This window comes from Gadus morhua, chromosome 22 (genome assembly GCF_902167405.1).
Source record: "Gadus morhua chromosome 22, gadMor3.0, whole genome shotgun sequence".
Lineage (NCBI taxonomy): Eukaryota > Metazoa > Chordata > Actinopteri > Gadiformes > Gadidae > Gadus > Gadus morhua.
Window position 1 is genome coordinate 21115595 of NC_044069.1, and position 24032 is coordinate 21139626.

General features: G+C 47.3%; 2 protein-coding genes and 1 long non-coding RNA gene across 14 annotated transcripts in view; 1 reads left to right on the forward strand and 2 right to left on the reverse strand.

The window, feature by feature from the left end:
• The window catches only part of LOC115535227 (uncharacterized), a 73145-nt gene extending 60632 nt beyond the window's left edge, over positions 1 to 12513 (reverse strand). For 9 of the 11 annotated variants that reach the window (XM_030346249.1, XM_030346255.1, XM_030346250.1 and 6 more), the window contains exons 1-6: positions 12420 to 12512; positions 9228 to 9794; positions 9056 to 9124; positions 1991 to 2015; positions 284 to 301; positions 114 to 179 (exon numbers count right to left, since the gene is read on the reverse strand). In XM_030346249.1, coding sequence (XP_030202109.1) covers positions 114 to 179; positions 284 to 301; positions 1991 to 2015; positions 9056 to 9124; positions 9228 to 9263 — 214 coding nt within the window. In that variant the 5' untranslated portion in view covers positions 9264 to 9794; positions 12420 to 12512. Of the gene's footprint in view, positions 1 to 113; positions 180 to 283; positions 302 to 1990; positions 2016 to 9055; positions 9125 to 9227; positions 9795 to 12419 lie in introns of all 11 variants that reach the window. The other 2 variants (XM_030346257.1, XM_030346256.1) reach the window with 1 other exon arrangement.
• Positions 9043 to 10209, forward strand: LOC115535231 (uncharacterized). The gene is made up of 2 exons (XR_003974424.1): positions 9043 to 9275; positions 9704 to 10209. It is a non-coding gene; the product is annotated as an uncharacterized LOC115535231 (long non-coding RNA).
• A 524-nt stretch (positions 12514 to 13037) lies between the features above and the next one.
• Positions 13038 to 23786, reverse strand: fkbp9 (FKBP prolyl isomerase 9). Of its 2 annotated transcripts, XM_030347306.1 has the most exons (10): positions 23120 to 23786; positions 22380 to 22525; positions 20703 to 20892; positions 20289 to 20434; positions 19300 to 19489; positions 17518 to 17663; positions 17204 to 17393; positions 16198 to 16343; positions 14831 to 14994; positions 13038 to 14340 (listed from the first exon to the last, which is right to left on the reverse strand). In XM_030347306.1, the coding sequence occupies exons 1-10, from the start codon at positions 23320 to 23322 to the stop codon at positions 14164 to 14166; spliced, it is 1698 nt and encodes a 565-aa protein (XP_030203166.1). In that variant the 5' UTR covers positions 23323 to 23786; the 3' UTR covers positions 13038 to 14163. The 2 variants fall into 2 exon arrangements, with proteins under 2 accessions (XP_030203166.1, XP_030203167.1); XM_030347307.1 differs by lacking the exons at positions 22380 to 22525; positions 23120 to 23786 and adding an exon at positions 21914 to 21947.
• Between the last annotated feature and the right edge of the window lie 246 nt (positions 23787 to 24032).

Genomic DNA, 24032 nt, shown 5'->3' on the forward strand with positions numbered 1-24032 from the left:
TTTTTTCTGATGGTTCAATAGATCAACATTCTATACAACGTCAAAAATAATAGCAAATGCACATAACAAGGGTTGGTTTGTGTCCCTCAACCCACACACAAACAAACACACACCTATGATCATCCGGTCCGGTTGGTGCTCTGCGACATGCTCCATAACATTTATGTGGCAGAAATACCCTGGAGGGAAGAAGCAGAGATGGGAGGGATTTCTCACGCTAGCCAGGTGTAAACACAACAACAACCAATCTGTTGAAGTTTGTGAAACAGCAGATCGAACTTACCTCGATTATGGAATTTCCCTAAAAAAAAAAAAAAATGATCACAACAGAAAAACAAAATTGATTAAAGGAATCACTGCGATGAAGTTAGTTTTAAGTTGTATATTTGACCCTTTCAACTCAGATACAGCGTCTTCTTGCATCAGTTTCACCAATTGTAGGCATTAGAGAATAATTATCTCTCCGCTGCCTCATTTGTCCAATGTAGTAGAAATATCTGGTATTGATTTGGGGTGACTGGGTCACAAGACATTGAAACAACTGATAAAACTGAAATTAAATCTGTATGTCAAATTAATCAATTAAATCCAAGTGATCAGGTTTGCTACATGATACGAATTCAACGAAAACGGTTGGTTTGCGTTACTCTAGGCTTAGATTATGGCATGGACCTATTAAAGCACTTTTTTTTTGTTGCAGACCCTGGGTGAACCTGATAAGAGGAAGCCTCTTTATCTGGAGTGGCACATGTCCAAGTTACTTTTTTCAAAGTCGCCAATAAAATGTATTTTATTTTCGGTTTGTGAAATAGTTCATGAATATGAACTATGACCTATAAGACACAGAATAATAATAATAATAATAATAATAACTAGAACTGCAAGCAGTTATGCAGGGGTCCAAGAAGTGTGCATTTCGCCGGCACAACGCGAAGCATGTGTTCGAAATTGAGAAACGGCGTACGCCAAAAGATGCAGCTGACTCCAGTGAATCTGTGGATATAAAGGTTTTGACTGTGGGAGGTTCGGTGTGGGAGTTATAGCCCAAAACGCGTTTTCAGAACATTCCATTGGCCAATTAGGAGATGTATTATTTCGTCGTTTTTTTGCGCCCTCTTGTGGCGAAATGTTCCAAAGACAATTTTCCTTTTCCAAATAACTCCCGCCCACATTAATAATTCTTGACCATAATTTTTATATAGACTCGGGTTTGCCCCTTGATGGTTCCCTCATTGTTTGAAGAACATTCCTTTGGCCAATTAGAAGATATACAATTTCGTAGTTTATTGCGCCCCCTAATGGCGAAGTTTTCCGAAATTTTTATCGAACGACATTAAGGTTATCACCAACATGTGTGTAAAATTTGGACTCGATCCGATGTCTCATTTTGGATTTCTTTGGATTTGTGATAGTCCACGTCTAATTTAGCTAATAAACCAATATTCAAAACGGTACCGTTTCGTCGTCGAAGGTCGGATCAAAAAAGTGCTTCATGCATTCTTTGCGTGTGTGTCGGAAGATGTCGTGTGCAAAGTTTGGTGTCGATTGGTCAAGAAATGTGGGAGAAGTAGGGAAAAAACAGTTTTGCGGTTTTCGCGATTTAGCGAAAAAAAATTATAGACGCAAATGGGCGTGGCCTATGCCAAAAGATGCAGCAGACTCCAGTGAATCTGTGCGTGTAAGGTTTCGAATGTGGGAGGTTCGGTGTGGGAGTTATAGCCCCAAACGCGTCTTTCCTTGGTATAGCGCCACCTAGTGGCCGGCGTGTCTGGATTTTGTCGTCTGCCTAGAACTCAGGGACCTGGATCTAGTCATGCAATTGGCGTGTCGGCACCATTTACGGTTTGGGCTGTGGACCCACTTCTAGGGGGGAAAAATAATAATAATAGGAAAAAAAAACCTTACAAAAACAATAGGGATCCAACCTGTTGGCTTGGACCCCTAATAATAATAATAATAATAAAAATTCAAAACAAAAACAACGGGGTACCTTTTGGGAAGAGCTCCACCATTTGCTGCGGGTTCAAGCAGTGGAGAATTAGGTCGATACATTTTTTAAATATCATATGGCCGTCAGTCGAAAAGTCACTAGAATTTAAACAAATCGGGCTCTCAAATCTCACGTATTCGGCATGAGACACACGCATATCAACCCGTGGCACACTAAAAAAGTGCAACGAAATATGCGGCACATTTATGCAATTTTTTGCGGAAACTTGCGAAAAATTCAGCTTTTCGATGATGTTCACGTCGCGTAATTACGTCACTTCATAACGTTCCCCTGGCAACAGGGGGAAATGACTGCTCGTGTGAAGTAAACGCAAAATTTTTCAACTTTCTGCCAAGATATGTGATTTTTTTGCAACGAAAATACCGGGATTATGATATCATGCAAGCCCCGCATATTTTGCGTGGAAATATCATGTTTGAAAAAATGCGGCCCCCGCATGAATATGCAGACTTTGGCTGATTATGCTTGAATTATGCGATCGCATAATCGCGTTTCTCTGGAGGGACTGCTTTTTGAGACATTTTTAAAAAAATGTGTGGCGGAATTTCAAAATCGTCCGGGATTCTATTAAAAATGGCCCAGGATATTTATGTTCACATTGAATTTCTGTTGCTGAGTCGTTCACAAACTAGTTAGGCTACGCCTATGGGAGAAATGAACCATTACTTTTATATTAACTATGAGTATTATCAGGCCTATATATCATGTGTATACAGTAATAGTGGAAAGCAGCAAAACCACCTCTGAATTCATAGGAGGGCCTCACAGACGTCCCCCCATTGTTTAGATTAACTGCAGAAGATGACCACATACAAGGACATTTTGAGCATGTGCTGTTTTGCATAATGGTCATACCATTATGCAAAACAGTTCAGTTTGAAAGAATGAAAAAGACGGGGATCGGACGACCCGGCAGTGTCTTTGCAAACCTCACTCGGCTTTGTTGTTGCTTGTTTGCAGGTACCGTTCAGGCCGGATGCACTTTCACAGGCCCACGGGATGGTGCACCACCCGCCCGATGTCACGGGTGGGGACCCCTCGACCCTAAAGGCCCCGGTGAAATCCTACACGGATTTCACCAACGTGGAGGGCTGGGCCGATACTCAGGCCAGGGGGATCCCTCGCCTGGAGCCTCCCCTGGCAGCGGCTAACGACAAGCCGCTGCCCCCCGACCGCCTCCAGAAGCAGATTGTCGGCCTAACTGACAGGGTGTTCGTTTGTGCCTCTCAATCCGCGGCGGCGGTCAACAACATCGCCCTGCTCTCCTCTGCCATGGTCTCCTTGTCGGCTGACAGGGAGGCCTACGGCCCGGAGGAAGCCGCGAGATGGCTGGCTGTTTCCCGCTTTTCCAGGGCCATCCTCCAGCTATGCCAGCCGATAGCCGTTTCGGCCGGCCGGCATATGGTGTGGGCTACCATGATTCAAAGGGTCATATGGCTCTCCCACACTGCGGTGCCGGAACGAGAGCGGGCCAGCCTCGTCCAGGGTCCATTAGCGCCGGATGGCCTATTTGGTCCCCGGTTCTCGGAGGTTCTCGCGCACCAGCAGTCAGTCCGTGAGAATCGTTCCCGGTTCGGGGCGATTCTCACGGGCTCCTCCCACCAGCAGGCCGGGAGGAAGCGGGGTCCAGGCCGGTCCCAGCGTTCCAGGGGGCCGCCTCCGACTCCAGCCCCGGTGCCGCAGCAGCAGCAGCCGCCGCCGCGGACGGGGAGAGCAGCGCCACGGACCGGGAAGTTCCGGAAGCTTGCTCCTACTTTTTCCTTCCCCAATAAAGAAAAGGTAAAGACCGTTCGACCGAACGGCAGTACATGGTACCTAAAGAGCGATATTCCTTAGGCCACCTGCATCCTACGCTTGTGGTGCGCTCCTCCATGTTACCTCTTTCCCCCCCTCAGCCCGGTGGCTGTAGGGTGGCGGTCGGACGGCGTGTTCACATGGCCTCTGGTTCACCTGCTTCTAAGAAGCGGCGTCCCTTGGAGCCTCGTGGACGGATCAGAGACTCGTTGCACGAGCCCGTGGATACGGCCGCTTGTACCGGTCTCCTGGTTCCCCATATTATCCCCTCTACCTCCCTTCCACAGTTTGTGGAAGGTGAGGAGACGGGTCCGCGCGCTGTGGCTACAGCCTGCGGACAGCGCATGCGCACAAGTGCGGCGGCCGGACGGCTCGCTCCCTGTTCAGCGGGCACGAGCGCGACGTCTAGACAGCTCGTTGTTTTTACAGCGGCTGGTTCTGGTACGTCTCCTACGCTCGCTGAGCCTCCTCCCTTTCATGGGAAGCCCCCCTTGGTTCACACGCAGTGTGGAGGCGGTAGGGGCCGAGGAATACGGGTTATTCCTGGACGGTCTTCCTCAGCTGCTCGCCCTCCCATCCCAGTGTTTCCCCTACCCTTGTTCAGGCCTGGCGGGCCGCCAGGCCAACGAGCGCCCCCGCCAGGCCAACAACAGGCCAAAAAAAAAAAATGAAAAAAAAAAAAATGAAAAAAAGAAAAAAAAAAAAGAATGCGGTGTCGCACGTGCGCAGATTATGCCCCATCATAACGGACAATCTGACAGCATTGAGTTATATCATCATTAGCATGGCATTGTCACACTAAGTTTGTACCGGCTGACAAATTTGTACCGGGCGCGTCATCAATACGTAATCCATTCCAAACCTGCCCGGCAACAGATGATCAGATGATTAGAACCTTTCGAATGACGTGAAAGGTTCACGAACATTCGCAAACCTTCTACCTAGCGATCCGTTATCTGTATTGTGCTATTTCGTCATTGACCTGCTTTAAACACTCAGTTTACTTGCTAAATTTGATTAAACAATGAAATACAATACAAATATAAAGTAAAAACAAGTGTTATCTAGCGATCCGTTTTCTGTATTATGTTATTTCTTCTTTGGCAACATGAGCGCAAATGTTTTTTGAAACCCGCTTTAAACACTCAGTTTACTAGCTAAATTTGATTAAAAAATGAAATACAATACAAATATAAAGTAAAAACAAGTGTTATCTAGCGATCCGTTAACTGTACTATGTTATTTTGTCTTTGGCAACATGAGCGCAAATGTTTTTTGAAACCTGCCCGGCAATGGACGACGCGATCATCTGTTGCAGGCAGGTTTGGAATGGATTACATATGGATGAAGCGCCCGGTACAAATTTGGCAGCCGGTACAAATTAAGTGTGACAGCACCACCAAAAATTGTATTGTAAATAAAATTAGTTTATTTTTAATAACGTGTTTATTGAATCATTATCAACTTGTGATGGCTAAGCAAGTGTTTTACATGGAAATAACCAACAAATACTCTAGCATCCCGTGAAAAATGTATTAAAAAAATCACACTATCAGCTCTTACCACCGGGCCTAAAAAAAATTCTAGGGGAAACACTGCATCCCATACAGTTCAAGCGTCGTCCCCCACCCTTTATGGGGTTAGTGGAGACCAGGCTACGGGACCCGGCTGTGAGCACGGCTCTGGCAGCAGAGGTGGCACGTCTCTTGGTGAAGGGTGCCATCACTGTCGTTCCCCCCCACGAGTCTCACCTAGGGTTTTATTCCCGCTATTTCCTGGTTTCCAAGAAGTCAGGGGAAAAGAGACCTATTCTGGATCTTCGCGTGTTCAACAGATTCGTTGCCACAAGGAAGTTCAGAATGCTCACTGTCGGAGCGTTGTTCCGGTGTGTGAGAGAGGGCGATTGGTTCACATCCCTGGATCTCAAGGATGCTTACTTCCACGTCCCTGTTCGCCAGGCGCACAGGAAGAACACGCACTGCAGGTGGTGGTTCTCCCTCAGCCCTCGGGATCTCCCCCCGTTGAGGGTAGATGCGTTGGCACACACACCTTGTATGCGTTTCCCCCGCTCCAGCTGATCCTTCCTCTTCTGGAACGGGTCAGACAGGAGAGACTGTCCCTGATGTTAGTGGCCCCGGAGAACCGTTCAGCTCTGTGGTTTCCAGAGCTGGCCGCGCTCTCGCGGTCGGCGCCGTGGCCGGGACCGTTCAGGCCGGATGCGCTTTCACAGGCCCAAGGGACGGTGCACCACCCGCCCGATGTCTCGGGACGGCTGTTGGTTTGGATCCTGAAAGGTTGATCCTGCAGGGCAAAGGTTTGCCTGAGACGGTTATCAACACTATTCAGAGTGCTCGTGCGCCTTCTACTTCTTCCCTCTATGCGGCGAAGTGGTGCGCCTTCTCTAATTGGTGTAAGAGGAACCACGCTGTCCCATCTCAATGCGAGGTGGGAAGCGTGCTTTCGCTTCTGCAAAACTTATTGGAGAAAGGTTTGGCCTTCTCCACTATCAAAGTCTATGCGGCAGCCGCTTCGGCTGGCCATGCAGGCTGTGATGGTGGACCGATCTTCAGCCATCCACTGGTCAAGAGATTCTTGCGTGGGGCTAGACGGGTTAGGCCTGTTTCACGCGTGCTTACACCACGCTGGGATCTCCCCACCGTGTTGCGCGGATTGTCCAGGGATCCTTTCGAGCCTCTTTCTCAGGCCCCTTTAGATGCCCTGTCCTTTAGGACGGCGCTCTTGTTGGCCTTGGTTTCTGCCAAGCGGGCCGGTTTATTAACCGCTCTGTCAGTCAGCCCGAGTTGCTTGTTGCTAAACGAGGACAGCTCCTTCGCGTTGCTGAGACCTAATCCTGCATTCCTCCCGAAGAACATCAATAGTTAGTTTCGGTCAAGGGATATTGTGCTCAAGGCTTTTTACCCCCCGCCTCATTCTAGTGAGGCGGAGGCGGAGTTGCATCTCCTGTGCCCGGTTTGGGCATTGGCTATGTACGTGAATCGCTCGGCCGCGTTCCGCTACACACAACAGTTGTTTTTTGTGTTATACCGACGCTAGCAGGGGCCGCACTCTCTCTAAGCAGCAGTTTTCTCGCTGGGTATGTGAGGGTGTTTGCTTAGCCTACTCTCGGCAGGGCTTGGCGCCACCGTTGGGCGTTATAGCTCACTCCACACGGAGCGTGGCCGCTTCAACGGCTCTACTCAAGGGCGTTTCGGTGGAAGACATCTGCGCGGCTGCGTCTTGGTCTTCCCTCGGCCCCTTTGTCCGTTTCTACATGTTAGACATGTCCAAGGGCTCACTCGGCAACTCTGTGCTGGAGTCCGGGACCCCTTTTACGGCTTAAGAATATAGACATGTTCTTTAAAGCGGCGTGGTTGGATTTCCTCTCGCCAGCTGGCGAGTTGGACTTGACTACCAGTCTTACTCTCCCACCTTTTTTCAAATGAAAAACAGGCTAGGGGGTTTTTCTATTGGCCCACCAATTGTCAGGTGGTTTTGTTTGCCAATATGGCACTCCCGCCGTTTCTTTCAAATAAGAAACGGCCGAGAGAGACCCCTTATTGGAGAGCCGGATTCCGTGACTCCGCCCCCGGTGGTAGCGGACCTATTGGAAACCGTGTTGCTCTGGTTTTTCTTTTCCTTTTCATGGGTTCCATGCAGCACGGATTAGAGCCGGAGTCTTTACAGACTCACTTTTTTCTCTCTTGATCATTGCCTTGCTTGATCTAGGAGGAATTCGTTTTTTATTAAGCTGTTGTGTTTTACACTTCCTTGGCTTTTTGAGTCTTAATGTGCTCTGGTGACTTAGGTCGTTTTGACTGGGGTCCAGCAGGAGTACATTAATCGAGCTCCGCTCGCAGCTTCACCTTAGCCCATAAGGCGAAGCCTAGACGGCGTAGCCTACATGAAATAGAATGATAGTTATGTTATTATAACTCTACTTCTATGATTGTAGGCGTAGCCGTTTAGTTTCCCACCTGCTGTACCCTCCAAATGCTGAAAGAAAAGTGATGATGAGCGACGGTATACACCGCGTTATATAGACACGATACCGTGGGAAATGTGGGCGGTGCCCACGCTGATTGGTGCATGGTTTGAATTTTCAGCGAGTGCGCACGGGACAAGCCCATAAGGCGAAGCCTAGACGGCTACGCCTACAATCATAGAACTAGAGTTATAATAACATAACGATCGTTTATTGCGGGGGAGGAGCCGCGGCGGCAGTCGTGATCGTAATTTCCGGTTAGTACACGATTTGGAACAGCACTCACATCTGAAAAATGTACGTACTCAGTGAGTACGGATAGTATACTTCCTTTAAGTATACTCATGGAAGTACGGGTATTGGAACACGGCAAAGGTGACTAATGTACGATAGTAAGCATTATTGGCCCTTAACACTAATATTCAGAAACAACACTGCCTCAAAAGGATATTGGCTTAAGAAACACCAGTAGAGGCATGTACTTTTCCCTGAACTTTTAAACGTTGCAAAAGTGCAATAACATAATTTTTATGTATAATACATTCCAATGCTTAAAATATATCTGTGGCGTTCAGTAGGCGAATGCTGTGGTAAAGTATGTGTGTTTCTTTCTGTTCAATAGATAGAACTTCAATCCCCTGTAGGAGAAATTTGTTAATGTTTGTCCCTGTAAAACAATGGTAAAAAAAAAAAAAGCCAAACCGTCCAATCTGAAGGCTCTACTTAACCTCTCACTTCCACCAATGCAAAGCGAACAGAACTGAGTAGGGGAGGGCGTAGCCTAACTAGTTTGATTTTGAACGACCCAGAGAAACTCAACGCAAATTCAATGTGAACATGCATGAGGCTTTAATAAAATCCCGGACGATTTTGAAATTCCGCCTAAAAAAGAGGGCGTGTCCGGGCAAAAGAAGACGTCTGGTTGATTCCTACCTGTTCCACTGTTAAATAGCGGCCCATATTGGTGGGCGCTATCCTTGTAATTTCTCTGCGTGAGAAATACGAAGTGTGGCGTGTGAGCGTGTGCATGGGTGAGTTGCGTGCGTCTCACGCCGAATGCGTGAGACTTGAGAGCCCTGATTTAACTATAATGTAAAATGATGTTCAATATGGTTTAGAGTTGAGTCTAGAGCAGGTTCTGTTGCATGACGAGGTTACATCTAGGTAGAGTTCCCCATCTATACGCTACCGTCGTGGGTTCTAAACAAAAAAAAGCCAACGTAAGGCCCTCTTGAAAGGTTACACAAATATATCTATGTTATGCTTACCTTATGGTGCTCATTGCCTCGGAGGTGTGTCTTAAATTGAATGATATTGGGAAAGTTTTCGAGGCAGACCTGGAACCGACAACATTAACCCATCAACATAAACCCTCACAACATGAAACGGTCACGCTAACCCGCATATGTTGGCAACTTGGCACACATTTCACCTACTCACCTGGCATCCGATCCGGTCCAGTTTGGGGAAGGACATGGTCACCTTCAGGTAAACACCCGCACAAGACTATATTGAAAATGCCAAGAGAGGATATCAAACTAATATTTCAGCAGAAAGAAACAGAAAGACTAATAAATCACACCCATGATGAAAACGTCCCTGATAGTCCTCTGTTGTGCAGTAGGCTACTTTAATGAACCCTCTTTAGTGTTCCGTGCAGCTTGAGCGTTCTTTTCAAGTCCCAGCTTTGTTGGTTCACAGACTTCCGCTAGGGTTGACATGTGGTTTGCGTATTAATGTCAACATCATCATCGACGCAGTGAAAAGAGGAAGTTGTGGCTAGCTAATCTCTGATAGATGACGGTATGGCAAGCTGTTTTAATAGCAAACTTCTGCATTCAAAAGCAAGTCCAAAGCCTCCATGTGGTTGTCTCTTGAACCTCATTGGTGTTAACTGACTGTTCTGCTCTTCCTAGAGGGCGCCTGGTTTTCTGGTTCGGGCTCAGCAGCGTGCTCGGGGAGGGGGATGAAACAGCCGTCTCCCCGACTCGAGAGGATTCCAGAGATCTAAGAAACGGAAGGTGGTCTACGTCAACACACATTTCGAAGGCATGAAAACACAGGAACTGATAAATCGATGAAAGATTATTTTCTGTATATTTTGATGTTACCTTATGAAGAAAAAATTACTTTGAAAGTTATGGAACCAGATGTTGAATTCCTCCAGGTTACTTATGTGCTTTATTTTTGGGGTCTCCTGGCGATTATTTGGTGTAACTGCGTCCTTTGTGACTACAATGTTCAGCGCAAGGTCCCTCGATTTCCGTTTATACACTGGTCAGCAAGATTTTCTCGCCTAATTTCTACAAAAATCTGCATGTTTTCTACATGCTAGACTAGTTAAAAGGTGGTAATTCTGATTCTACGTGCTGCTAGCTGCTCGAATTAATAAATCCCCCAGCAGCAGGTGCTGCACCCTACAGAGATGTCATCCTCGGTCACCGCTTCATTCTGAATACATTTGAACACTACACACATTTGAGAGCATGAGGAATCGAGGAGTCCGGAGCAAGTATGACATCAGACTTTATTGATGAACAAGCAACCGAAAAGCCGAGTAGTTTGCAAAGCACTGTGGATGTGTCCGACCCCTGTCTTTATCCTCACACTCTAAGCTGTCCCCCATATTGTGTGCCCGCCCACAGCATGGATTGTTCTCCTGTCATGGTAAGGCCGGTCACGGTCAGTCATACATTTCTTTAATTATGTGGTCAACATCCTCAGCCAATCTAATTAAAACATCAGGTTGATGCTTATCTAAACATTAGGTTAACTAATCTAAACAATAGTTTGAGCTAATCTAAACATCTGGTTGAGGCCAATCTAAATCCCCACCTTTATTAGCACATTCTTCGCACCGTGATTTAATTTCCTTAAATATTGCGCGCATTTTAGGTACCTTAATGTGAGCTTTTATGAACCATTTCTCAGTTCTTTTAAATCCTACATGCCCCAGTGCGCAATGCATTGCTCGCAGTTGGTCAAAAGCCCCATCCCCCCGGAATGATGATCTTACCCGTTTTTGACCATTCTTTTGGATGCATAAGCAACATATTCCCTGTGACCACCCTTGCCTGCCGAGGGAAATCTCTTCTGGTCACTGACAATTCGTCAGCCATGCGATTCCCTTCACATTCCTGCGTTTGTTCACCTGTATGGGCGGGTACGTGATTTAATTTATCACACTTTTTCTTGTGTAATTCCTCTATTGTTTTCCATAAACTGGTTTGAGTAAGCTTCCTTTGTGGTTCTGCCATTCTCTTACCACCCAGTGACTCAGACTGTCTGAGTTACTGTTCACCAACGAACTGTCAGACCATATGTAAGCCTTTTTCTGTTTCTTTGTATCCATCCATGCCAGAGCTTCTGTGGTAGAAGCCGAATTCTATCACTTCATCTAAATAAGAGAGTAGGAGGAATCAAGGAGTCCGGAGCAAGAAGGACAGAAGACCCTATTGTCAACCGTGAACAAGCAGCCACAAGGCCGAGTGATTTACATTTGGATGTTTACGAGGACCCCTGCGCTTTTATACCCATCCCAAGCTTTTTATGCTCTTGTTCCCAGTACGGTTTTCAGCTGTTCACAGACGAGGTGACGGAGGTGCTCGGCCCTTAACCAGTCCAACCCATTTTCTCAACAAATGTTCCTTTGTTATACATCTCTGGGTACTTTTCCTATTTCACCCTCAGGGCGGCACATGATACGTGAGCTGATGTAACAGCCATCACATGTTTAAAATGTGTTTGTGTTCTCCTTAGGATCACACTTATGTGATGTGCCACACAGAATAGCATCTTTAATAGCCACACAACAAAGTTGGTGGTATTTTTTGTAGCTCCTTCCGGTGGGGGGAGGGAATAAATTTGAATAAAAATATTAGTAGAGTTGTAAAGCTTCAGGAGTCTAATTGCTGAAGGGTGGAAGCTGTTGCTGAAGCGCGTCGTTCCAGTCTTCAGAGATCTATAGCGTCTAAATGCATACATGTTTACATGCTGTTAACGAATGGTAGTCATATTATGGGGCCTACAGAGACACACATTCTCTGTATTCCTCACCGTGGCCCTCTCATGCAGCCCATGTCTCCCCCCCCCATCTCTGTCGATCTCTGTCAATACTTGATCCGGACTCTCCGATTCCTCATGCTCTCTTAAGTAGTGGAAGTGATAGAACTCGGTTATTTTCTACCAGTGTCTCTGAGTAAGTTGAGTCAGCAGCTATTCTTACTTCCATTTCAGATGGTTTAATGGGGGCAGGTCTGCCCTAACTATTGTTAGGAGGGGGCCCTCTCTTGTCAGGCTTTCAAACTCTCCGGGGGACGTTGTCGAAACCACCATTTGGTTATTCTTCTATTGTATCGCTAACATTAAGGGCATAGCAGACGTTTTATCCAGAGCGACTTAAAATTTCTCAGAAGGAGAAATAATATATCACTGTCGTAACAGTAAGGATGTTCATAAAACCAAATGCCATGCACTAACAATCGCTAGGTTAACCCCATCCTTGTATGCAACAAAGCTAGCTAGTATAAGATGATAGACAATACTCCGTACTATTTTTAAGTGCAAGGACGTACAACATACTATCAGTTGAGTGGAGGGGTAACGGGTCAAGGAGAAGTTAGGAAATCTTACTGTAACAATGTCAATGCTTGTTGACTTCACTGGGCTTCTCCAGACAAGGACTCAGGGTGGTGGTAGACGTAGGTAGTAGATAATGCTACATGGCGCTGCAACATGCTGCCATGCAGGAGATCTCTCCCTGAGTGTGTGTGGTGATGGCTGGTTCATCCTGTGCCCACTGATTGCTCAATATGCAACAGGTGTGCAGCTCATCCAGCCCCAGAGTCCAATCAGACTGTCTGGGGCCAGGTGAGGCTGTTTGAAAGAGCCATCATCCACACACACTCCTACAGGGTCCCTGAATATAGCTGAAAAAAAAGAATAGAACGCTGTTTCCTGCAGATTCTTTGATTTATTTGTCATGGGGTTCCCATTAGTCCTCTAGCATATAAATACATAGAGTAGACTTATAGGCTATTATGTAACAAAAAGTCGTATTTTACACCATCATTTCTTTTAATTGGTTATGAAAAAGCAAAATATACATCTCGAGCACTTATTTTAAAATGTGTACCCCCTGGAACCCTGCATCTTGGGAATCACTGCTGTATCGTACTGCAATAGTCCTGAAAAACCCAGACGCACACACATCTGGCAGAATAGATGATATAAAAATAACAAACAAACGGCTTAAAGGTTGGTCCGTACTTTTATTCATATTAAATATTTGCGTCTGCAAAATAACAATGAAAACCAAAGTTCAGTTATGAAGCAAAAGATAAAAAAGTGATTGCACACACTTTCCACTACATTTCCATTCTCAGTGTCAAGTAGAACTACAGACAAGCACACCAGCAGCCTGGACCACGGGTTAGAAAGGTCTAGCTGGGGAAGGTGTACACTGCCAGGTGGTCAGGTGGATCCATGTAATGTCGGTATGGCGGTTAAAATTAATGTAGCTCTAGGACAAAATTCATACACACACACACACACACACACACATATATGTACACACACACACACACACACACACACACACTTACGCACAGACACACACACACACACTCCGCCATGATAATGAAGAGTGAGAAATTGTAACTGATGTATTGGTTCATCAAGATATTACTAGGAGATACATTTGAAACCAGTGATATGCACGGTAAACACAACCACACAATACTGCCAACAGCCCGACTTTAAGCTGAGGAGGAACAAGCCAACCAGGGGCAATAAGGCAGAGGTCCTGGCTTGTTAACGTACCAGAACGTACTTGAGGTCTGCTCAAAGCCCAAATACAAATACTCAATACAAAAGGACATCTTAATACATTGCGACAGAAACAAAAACTGAAAGAGAGTGTGGTGAGTCTCACTCTTCTTCATCGCCTTCACATTAAGTGATCTCTATGCTATCTGGTCCACATGCAGTTGTCTTTGTCCTCCAGGCGACTTATCGTGATATCCTGCTTTGGATTCGTAAAAAATGTCAATCCAACTTGGATGAGGTTCATCGCATGAACTATGTACTCAAAGAAACAAACAAAAAAAAGGTTGTATAGACCCGGTTTATCCATCCCCCCCGAAAAACAAAATGGGGGGTACATGCAACCGAGACAATTTCTGAATTTCGACACGATAAAAAAATACACCACTAAAAAAACGGTTCATACGCCACTCCTGACCTTCGTCCCCCCTCCCCAGATAACCCCCTCGACCCCCAACCAACCAATCCCCCTCTCAATGGTCCCCCTCAACCCCCGGCCCACTTGAACTGTTAAACCCCGACTAGGGGGTCTTCAGGGACATCATGAAGCCCGTCATAGCTCGTCGTGGGTCGCCTCGTCCGCCTTCAGCCTGAACTCGGACTCGGTGATCTTGCCGTCTCCGTTGCGGTCCTGGTTGGAGAACATGTTGTCGATGATGCGGTAGGGGTCGAAGCCCGGGGCCAGACGACCTCTGCCCTCCGTCACCTGTCGCATGATGTAGTTTGTGAACTGCCGTGGAAAAAGACAAAAAACGAAGTTACACAACGTCAGACTTTTTTTAACAAACTCAGAACTCTTTCTAGAATGTTGGTGCAATAACATAAGTAATAGGATCAACTGTGCAGGATTTTAACTCAATCATAGCTACAGTATTACATCTAAATACTGCAATACTTTTATAAAAGATATCAAAAAACAATGCTGAATTATAAACCAATACAAAATTGTGAGTTGTTAACTGTTTCACTACGCATGTTTTTCACACAGTCCAGATATGAGTTCAGTCAAGTCATACATGGGAGACATGAGTTCAACTCGGTCAAGTCATAGACGGGGAGATATGAGTTCAACTCGGTCTAGACATAGACGGGGAGATATGAGTTCAACTCGGTCTAGACATAGACGGGGAGATATGAGTTCAACTCGGTCTAGCCATAGACGGGGAGATATGAGTTCAACTCGGTCAAGTCATAGATGAGGAGATATGTGTTCATATTACCTCCGAGGCCTCCACCTGCTGGTCGAGGTCCACGTCCATCTCGGTGAAGAGGTCGGGGGACACGTCGTCGTTCCAGATGAACATGTAGCCTTCAGGAAGCCCCTCCTCCACCTCAACCAGCTCCACGTCAAACACCAGCACCGCACTGCCGGGCACCTCATCGGCTGCACACGCACGCGCGCGCACACACACACACACACACACACACACACACACACACACACACACACACACACACACACACACACACACACACACACACACACACACACACACACACACACACAGTGTGTGAGACAGATTTTGGGAGGGAGAGATAGCAATTGAGGGAGGGAGAGTCGGAGAGAGATAACGAGGAATTTAGACAAAGAGGGCAATAGAGAGAGAAGGGGAGATATCGTCTGTTTCCCAAAGTGAAGGTTGCAGCCTTGCTAGAACACTTCCTTGCTAGTCGCGTCTATGGAGATGAGGCTAGAGTGCTGCCTAGTGTTTGTAGCATTCAGAGTTTGGAACGACTTGCTAGTGTGGAAGCGATTCCGCTTCTTAATATTGCTCCAGTGTTAAATATTTTAATCTTTTAATTGTTGAAATTTTTACTGGCGACACTAGTTTGTTTAAACACCACCTACTTACATATTAAAACAAATCAATCCATGCAAAATATACCCTGTCATTACGTTGCAAAAACGTTTGAAAGAAATCGCACAGGTACATTTTTAAGATATTTTTTTTTTAAAGATTGATCTATAAAAAGCAATACGGCACAAAACTGAAACGTTCAAATATCTTAATAATAAATAATACATTTAATTTAGAGGCGCCTTTCACGGTACCCAAGGTCACCTTACAGAGCATAAGGTCATCTTAAATCGTTTAAAAACAAGACATTGTGAAAAAATAAATAAATAAATAAATAAATAAAACAAAAACAAGACAAAACAAAAAAAAACTTGACTTGAAGGTTGTAATGGTGTCTGACTGTTTTATGTGTGGGGGGAGGGAGTTCCAGAGCCTGGGTGCTGAACAGCTGAATGACCGGAATGAATGAATCCTGAATGCTGAATACGCCTATTAAAGCTGAATGATCTTCACTTGTGTAAAGCAATGTGTATTGCTTTCTACACGCAATTTTTAAATAGCCCGCGCAGCGTGTGAACGCAAAGGATTGTGGGTATTTTGGCCGATGCATCCTTGAAACATCTCGGATTTCTCAAAAATAAAGGAGGGGAATTTCCGAGTGTCCTCAGCATGGGAACAGTGTTTGTGGGCGTTCTATGACGTAGCGTCCTTAAAAGGGCGGCCGTTGAGCATTCTTCCTTCACATCGGGAAACAGCCATGGAGAGACACACCACCAGAGGACACTTACTGACGCCTCCCTCCCCGTAGCCCAGATGAGGGGGGATGACCAGGTGTCTCTTCTCTCCCACACACATGTCCTTGAGGCCCTCCTCCATACCAGGCACCACCTGGTTGGCCCCCAGCACGATGTTGTACGTCTTTCCGTAGTTGTGCCTGGGATAAGGACATACACAGAGGCAGGATTTGCAAATGAAAATGTGTTTAGGGCAGAAGATTCTAGGAAGGCGGGGGACATGTTATCCCCATGGTTACGGCTCTCTGTAACTATGTGAGGATTTTTTTTAAAGTCATTTGGGAGTAGCAGTTCAGAGCAGAGAAGAACGTTCACAAACAGCAAGCGGAGCCAGGTGGCAACATGGTATTTTACACCTGTGTTTTCTGAGTACAAAACGGCCTAGTCCTGGATTCACAGGCGCTTCAAGTTAAACTCCAAATTCTTGAGTCAAGACCCTTTTTAACCACTTCCGAGTCACCTCTGTCCTTGTCAGGCTGAAACCAGCTGTAAGTCACTGATAAGTGACACCTTGCTCAATGGGGCAGGCATCCGGGGATCCAACCCAGAACCTTTTATTCCTCTATAGTCAACCCCAGTGTTACCATTCCAAGGGGGAAATTGTCAATGTCAATGTCATTCTCTTTGCATAGAGCAAATAACAATTTTCATCGATTAGATTCTCAGTGGCTCGTTCCTCTCCATTTAAAACAGTTCAGGGGACCCGTTTGGCCATTTTACTAAGCATTTAAAAGGATTTAGTAACGAGTTTGGCCGTCGACTACTGCGGGACGGCCACTACATCCCAACCCTCAATGTTCCATAATTAATTGTTTCTCTTTTTAAATCGCCAGCAACAGCGGAAGTCGCAGGCTTCATAGCGGTTGCGTGTAGAGCAACAAGTGACGTCCCGGCCACCACGTATCCCTTACAGCCTGGGAGTTCAACAAAGTGTTGGGGGTCGGAGGTATAGAGTTCAGAGACTAGCGTGGGATCCCGGTCACGAGAGGCCAGTGCTCACGTGGAGTCGATGTGGGAGCCGTCCATCAACGAGGCGTTGTAGTGGTACTTGACGAAGTCTCCGTTCTTGGTGATCTTCTCGCACTCCTCGGGCTTGTGGATGACGGTCATCACGGTGGTGTCCGAGGGGTTGTGGAAGTCGATGATGTGGACGTCAAACACCAGCACCGCCGAGCCGGGGATCTTAGAGCCTGAACGGAAAGATAAGGCGGGAAGGAAAGAAATGCATTGTGGGTGATGGAGTTTAAGGACATTGTATGGCTTCAAACGAGTCTAAAGTTGGATGAGGGAGGAAGAGCCCCTGGATCTACCGACCTGTTCCTTCTTCTCCGTAGGCCAGGTGGGGGGGGATGGTGATGGTCAGCCGCTCGCCCATGCACACCCCGATCAGAGCCTCGTCCATGCCGGCGATTACATAGCCCTTCCCCACGTACGTGTCGTAGGTGTGGTTGCGCGAGTAGCTGTGGAGACGCATGGTGTCAACAGAGAGGTCCTACATAGTGCTGTGTTACGCAGAACTGGGGTTTTAACAACTTGATTATCAGTTAGGATCTGAATGTTTTCAGTTTTTGTGCTTCACACCTGGTAGATCCTTTAGATGTCATCTGATGAGCAACTTTATTGTCTAAATGATCTAATGAGAGGGAAGAGGTTTTGGTGCTTCAAGAAGCCACAGCTCCCCCTCACTGGAGCTAGGTTCAAGGTGGTAAGGAGGGCCTCACTCCTGGCCTCTGAACTCTACTGGACCCCATCCTTCAGGTACTGGATAATATGTGGATAAATATGTGTTGAATAGATAACTACTACCACTTAAGTTATAATCCCTTTTTTTTATTATAACAAATGGACAAGTATATAATTACTATATTGGATCGCATGAAAGTGCCACGACACTTCTTGAATATAAGGATCAACACAGAGACGAATGGCAACATTTATCCATGTATGGATAAGGGGAAGTTGAACCATCTCATGGTTAAATGCTCTCTGAAGAGAAGCTTCAGAGAGCATTAGGACAAGGTAATGAAACTAATTTTTGCTTGCTCATTCAGCTGAAAGAAGCAACAGGATGTCTGCAAGAGGTGCAATCAGCAGGAAGTGTCTGTGGGGTTGCAACGTTTTCAAAGAATGTATCAGATCAAGGATTCTTAGCCCACACACACAAACACACACACACACACACACACACACACACACACACACACACACACACACACACACACACACACACACACACACACACACACCTCTCTGTTTTGCATATTAATTCCAAAATAGCTCTCAAAGGACCTGTTTCTTTTTATAACCGAAGATGCAGATGCAGAGACACACACAGGAGGCCAGTGTCTATCATTGTGTGACATCGCTCTCGCTAAACTGTCTTCTCCCTGTGTTCAGTCTGACTACCCGCCTGTTACAGAACCCTCGCCTTTCTGACTACCCGCCTGTTACAGAACCCTCACCTGTCTGACTACCTGCCTGTTACAGAACCCTCGTCTGTCTGACTACCCGCCTGTTACAGAACCCTCACCTGTCTGACTACCTGCCTGTTACAGAACCCTCGTCTGTCTGACTACCCGCCTGTTACAGAACCCTTGGCTGTCTGACTACCAGCCTGTTACAGAACCCTCACCTGTCTGACTACCCGCCTGTTACAGAACCCTCGTCTGTCTAACTACCCGCTTGTTACAGAACCCTCGTCTGTCTAACTACCCGCCTGTTAGAGAACCCTTGGCTGTCTGACTACCCGCCTGTTACAGAACCCTCGTCTGTCTGACTACCCGCCTGTTACAGAACCCTCGCCTGTCTGACTACCCGCCTGTTACAGAACCCTGGTCTGTCTGACTACCCGCCTGTTACAGAACCCTGGTCTGTCTGACTACCCGCCTGTTACAGAACCCTCGTCTGTCTGACTACCCGCCTGTTAGAGAACCCTTGGCTGTCTGACTACCCGTCTGCCATCAATCCCCTCGCCCTGTTCCCCGCCTTGCCTTATATGTTGCCCTCATTCCAACCCCTTCTCATTGACCCTCTGTGTCAGTGTCTCTCTGCGTTGAGCTCTGGGGTCCACGGGCTCTACCCCCCCAGAACACACACCTGGAGTCGAAGAAGGTCCCGTCGAGCAGCGAGCCGTTGTAGTGGTAGCGCACAAAGTCCCCCGTGGCGCTCTTCCTCGGACACGGCTCGGGCAGCACCTGGTTGGTCACGGCGATGGAGTCCCGGGGGTTGTGGAGGTCCAGCAGCACCACGTCAAACACCAGCGACGCCTGCCCAGGGATGTCACTACCTGGAGGGGTGGAGGGAGGGAGGAACGGAGGGGTGGAGGGAGGGATGAAGGGAGGGGTGGAGGGAGGGATGAAGGGAGGGTGTGAGGAAGGGAGGGGAGGGAGATAGAGGGCAAGATAAAGGGAGAGATAATTGGGGAAATGATCAGGAGACGCTCACTGGAACTGGCAGTGCTCGATTCCAAGCTGTTGGCTATCCGTCTTCTGTAATGACTCACTGGCCCTTTACAACACAGCATAAGTGTCTGGGTACTGGAATTCTGATTGTCAATTATGGAACGTTCAACTCTCAAAGTGTTGAAGGTTATTAAACATAGCAGAAGCCATTCGTTATCATTTGAATGAGGTTTCTATTCTAGTATGTCGGTGGTCTAGTATGGTGGTCCTGTGTTGCATCGCCCCCTTGTGTTCTGACAGGGTCATGTGCAAGCTGGCAACTTCCATTCTGGTGTAGTCTCACACAACACAGTACTACACAATATTCGTCGTAGAAGATTTTGACAATTTAATATGCATAATGGTGTCAATCCTCCGATAATTGTATTGCATAATGGCACCTTAAACCAAACAGTATGTTGTGTGTTTGTTTCTATGCCCTTTCTTCTGTTTCTGATTCTCTTGTCTCTTAACTCCTGTGGTCCTCAGAAGCAGCCCCGGCTAAAGTGTGGAAGGTGTACCTATGAAACGTCTCATATTTATGAAGGCTTGAGGAGTGGCATAAAGGTTTTTCTTTCTATTCTATTTGAGGGGTTTTCACCGGCCCCCCAGGGATGGGACCAGAGCGAACCAATCAACACTCACCGTCTCCGTTCTCGCCGTATCCCAGAGATGGCGGCATTGTGATGATGCGTCTCTCCCCGACGCACATCCCCAAAAGGCCCTGGTCCATGCCAGCGATCAGCCAGCCAATCCCCACGTAGGTGTCGTAGGTACGCAGGCGCGTGTGGCTAGAGTCCCCGGGGATTAAATCAGGGGCCGCTTGTAATAATATTTACACTGCATGTCGGATGATGAGAGTGTGCGTCTGGTTTTATGTGTGTGTGTGTGTGTGTGTGTGTGTGTGTGTGTGTGTGTGTGTGTGTGTGTGTGTGTGTGTGTGTGTGTGTGTGTGTGTGTGTGTGTGTGTGTGTGTGTGTGTGTGTGTGCGCTATGTTTGTAGGGTTTTCAATCTGTGTGTGTGCGTGTTCATGTGCGTGTGTGTTTGCGTTCACACACCTGGAGTCGAACAGAGTGCCGTCCAGCAGGGTGCCGTTGTAGTGGTAGCGCACGTAGTCGGACACCTCCACCTTGCGCACGCAGGTGGGCGGGGTCAGGTAGGTGGTGCTCTGCACCCCGTCCTCGGGGTTCCACACGTCCAGAAGCAGCACGTCAAAGTGGAGGATGGAGTCTGCGGGGATGATGTCACCTGGAGGGGAGGGAGGGGGGGAGGGGGGAGGAGGGAGGGGGGGATCAGAGACTCATGTGATCCAGAGCTTTGCCCATAAGTTCAGTCCCCTCCCCCTTCTTCTCTCCCCCCTCTCATGTTCTCTCAAACTCTTTCCTCCCTTACCGTCTCTCCACCTTTTTTACCCACGCCCCTGATTTGCTTCCTCTCCCTCCTCTCTCTCTCTCTCCACCCCCCCCCCCCCCCCCCACACACACACACACACACACAAAGACGCTCACACACACACACACACTAGCAGAAACAGCCAGAATGCCCCTCCACCTTCCTCTGTCCTGTGTGTAATCCAGGTAGCGACCACATCCCCCTGCACGGCACACTGACTCCTGTTACACCCCCCTGACGCGCCCCGGGGCTCCTCACTCTTTAACACACAGACGCTTCCATCGTAATCCCATCACATGGGCATAGTGCGGAGGTCTGTGCCTTTGTAACCCGATACTGTAGACACACACGAGTCAACCGTGCGTTACCTATTTACTATCCACAGGCTAAAGAAAACAAAGGGTTCAGGGGGAGTGAGGAGGAAGGCGGCGGTAAGTAGGAGCCTCACGCCCGCGTGAGCGCCAACCACCCAAAGCCCTTCCGCTGGCGGGGAACCATTTGTTTTGTCGTTGTTGTTGTCGTGTATTATGGTGAGCGAGGCACATGCTGCTAGCCTGTTAGCGACCGTTCTGCCTTCCCCAATGCCCACCAGTCTCTCTTTTGCCCCCCCCCCCCCCCCCCCCTGATCTGTCCCTTCTCGTCTCTCCCTGGTCTAGTATAGATACACTGACAACGTCCTGCCTTTAAGAAATGTAGCAGCCGGGCACTCCCTCTCTGCATTGGCCTGTCTGCACACGTCCCCGGAGATCTGTTATCCAAGTCATTGTGTGAACACACACACACACACACACACACACACACACACACACACACACACACACACACACACACACACACACACACACACACACACACACACACACACACTGAAACGCACAATGCAAAAGTTCCTCCATGACATTCCATGACCCTCTCTTAACTTCCTGGTCTGTGATGTCATGCTGACATCATCCAACATGGACATCTGAGAACGTCCCACCTCCTCTCTCGCTCTGCCCCCAACTCAACAAAATGCTGTGCGCAGAGTCTATTGCCTGAATGGATTTATTTACATCTATAGTATCAGAACAGTTTGCTAATTAATGTTAAACTACTATCAATGGTGACATTCCTTAAGCCTAAAAGTTCATAAATATCTAATTATCCCATCATGTAGACACACACCTACACACACCCACACACCCCAACACACACACACACACACACACACACACACACACACACACACACACACACACACACACACACACACACACACACACACACACACACAATCCTCTATCAAAGGTAAATGTTTGGCAAGGCGCCCTACGCTCCAGAACAAGCTCTCTTAATATGCTTACCATATCCTCCTTTCCCATAGGCCAGCTGCGGGGGGATCTTGACGAGACTCCGCTGGTTCACACACATGCCGACCAGGGCCTTGTCCATTCCCGCGATCAGCTGCTTCTTACCCACGAACACATTATAGGTGCTACCGCGGTCATAACTGGAGAGAACAAACACACACACACACACACACACACACACACACACACACACACACACACACACACACACACACACACACACACACACACACACAACCTTGTATCATACTAATATAGTGTAATGTTTTTGCTAATAGATTAGAATTAATTTGTCCTCCAAAAATTATTAGTATTAATTCGATAATTGTTTTGCTATTAGTGTTAAAATCCTGTTTCACATACAAATAAACATGTATGCATGGGATGACTATTTGCATATTGATGCACACTGATTTTGGTTTTAATTGACTGCAAATCTACTTCCGATGAATTAAGTCATTCGGTGTTTAACGCATTTGACAAATGGGTGAACAGGTGACTTAAGTAGGGCCTACCCTTAAATCAAATCAGAGACTTCCAGTAGGCTAACTTCAGAAACAAGCCATGTTCGGCGGCTCAGACGTCCCTTGGCTGGATGCTGCTTGCGTGGCTCACGAGAGACCAGACGCGCACTGCGAATTCCGCGCACGCGTTTTGGACGGCACTTAAAACGAGCGGTCCACAGGCATGGATCAATTAAAAAAAGAGTGCAATACTGTGCTTGTACTACTTACCTCGAATCGAACTTCTTTCCGTCGGGAAACGTGCCGATGTAGTGATACCTGACGTAGTCGCCTACTTTCACCGCACGCCCGCACACTTCTGGCTCGAAAGTTTTCTCAATGATGATGTCGTCTAACGGGACCGGGGGAGCGCTGCAGGCGGCGAACGCCACCCAAACCGCCAGATAGAACATCGCGTGCACGCACTGGATCATTTTTATAGTATCTGATAACTAATATCCTAATAACAGCCGACTCACTACGGTATATATAGCCTATTAATGTAACACGCACTCCCCGCCTCTTCCCCGGTGTGAATAGGCTCTGCTCCGGCTCGGGTCTTCCTTCCTCTAGCTGCCCAGTCCGATACAGCGTTCATACAACTTGGCCACCACGTATCGCTCATGCGCAGTCCGCACTCGTAGATGTGTCAACGTGGTAGCGCGGGGTCCCTCAAAAAACAGCTGCAAATAAGGGCCTGTGAAGCTAAACCCCCTTTCTGAGCCCTTTAAAAATCCAACACACCTCCCGAATCTCTCCAATTTTAATCTTTCAATGTCCCTACACGTGTGTCCTTGCTGGTTTATGTATTAGCATGCCAACGCGTTAATAAGCGGCAGAAACGGGAACGGTTGCGGTACGTAGGAGCGGGGCGTCTGTTTTAGGGGGTGAAGCGGCTCTCTCCACTTCCACGGAATGTTTCTACGTGGCAGCAGGAGGGGGCGGGGCCTCGCTCGCGGCAGGGGTTTAATTAGCGGCCACGGGACCCAGCTCTGTGATGGGAACACGGTACATCAGTTCGTTATTAGAGATACCAATGGGTTCAATGGGGCGCTTCAAATAGGAAAAGTGAATAGGTTATATTGTTCAAATTAGGTTTGAAAAAAATGTTTGCAGAAAAAAATAATATCTGTTATATATTAGC

Excerpts from the sequence above, each read along its gene's own strand:
- fkbp9 (XM_030347306.1), bottom strand. The coding sequence starts at position 23,322 with ATGATCCAGTGCGTGCACGCGATGTTCTATCTGGCGGTTTGGGTGGCG. Across the intron at positions 14,995-16,197 it reads CTACGGGGAGGGAGGCGTCA|CCGATGAGGTGCCCGGCAGT; the intron begins GTAAGTGTCCTC and ends GTGCGTGTGCAG. Across the intron at positions 14,341-14,830 it reads AGCAGGTGGAGGCCTCGGAG|TTCACAAACTACATCATGCG; the intron begins GTAATATGAACA and ends TTTCCACGGCAG.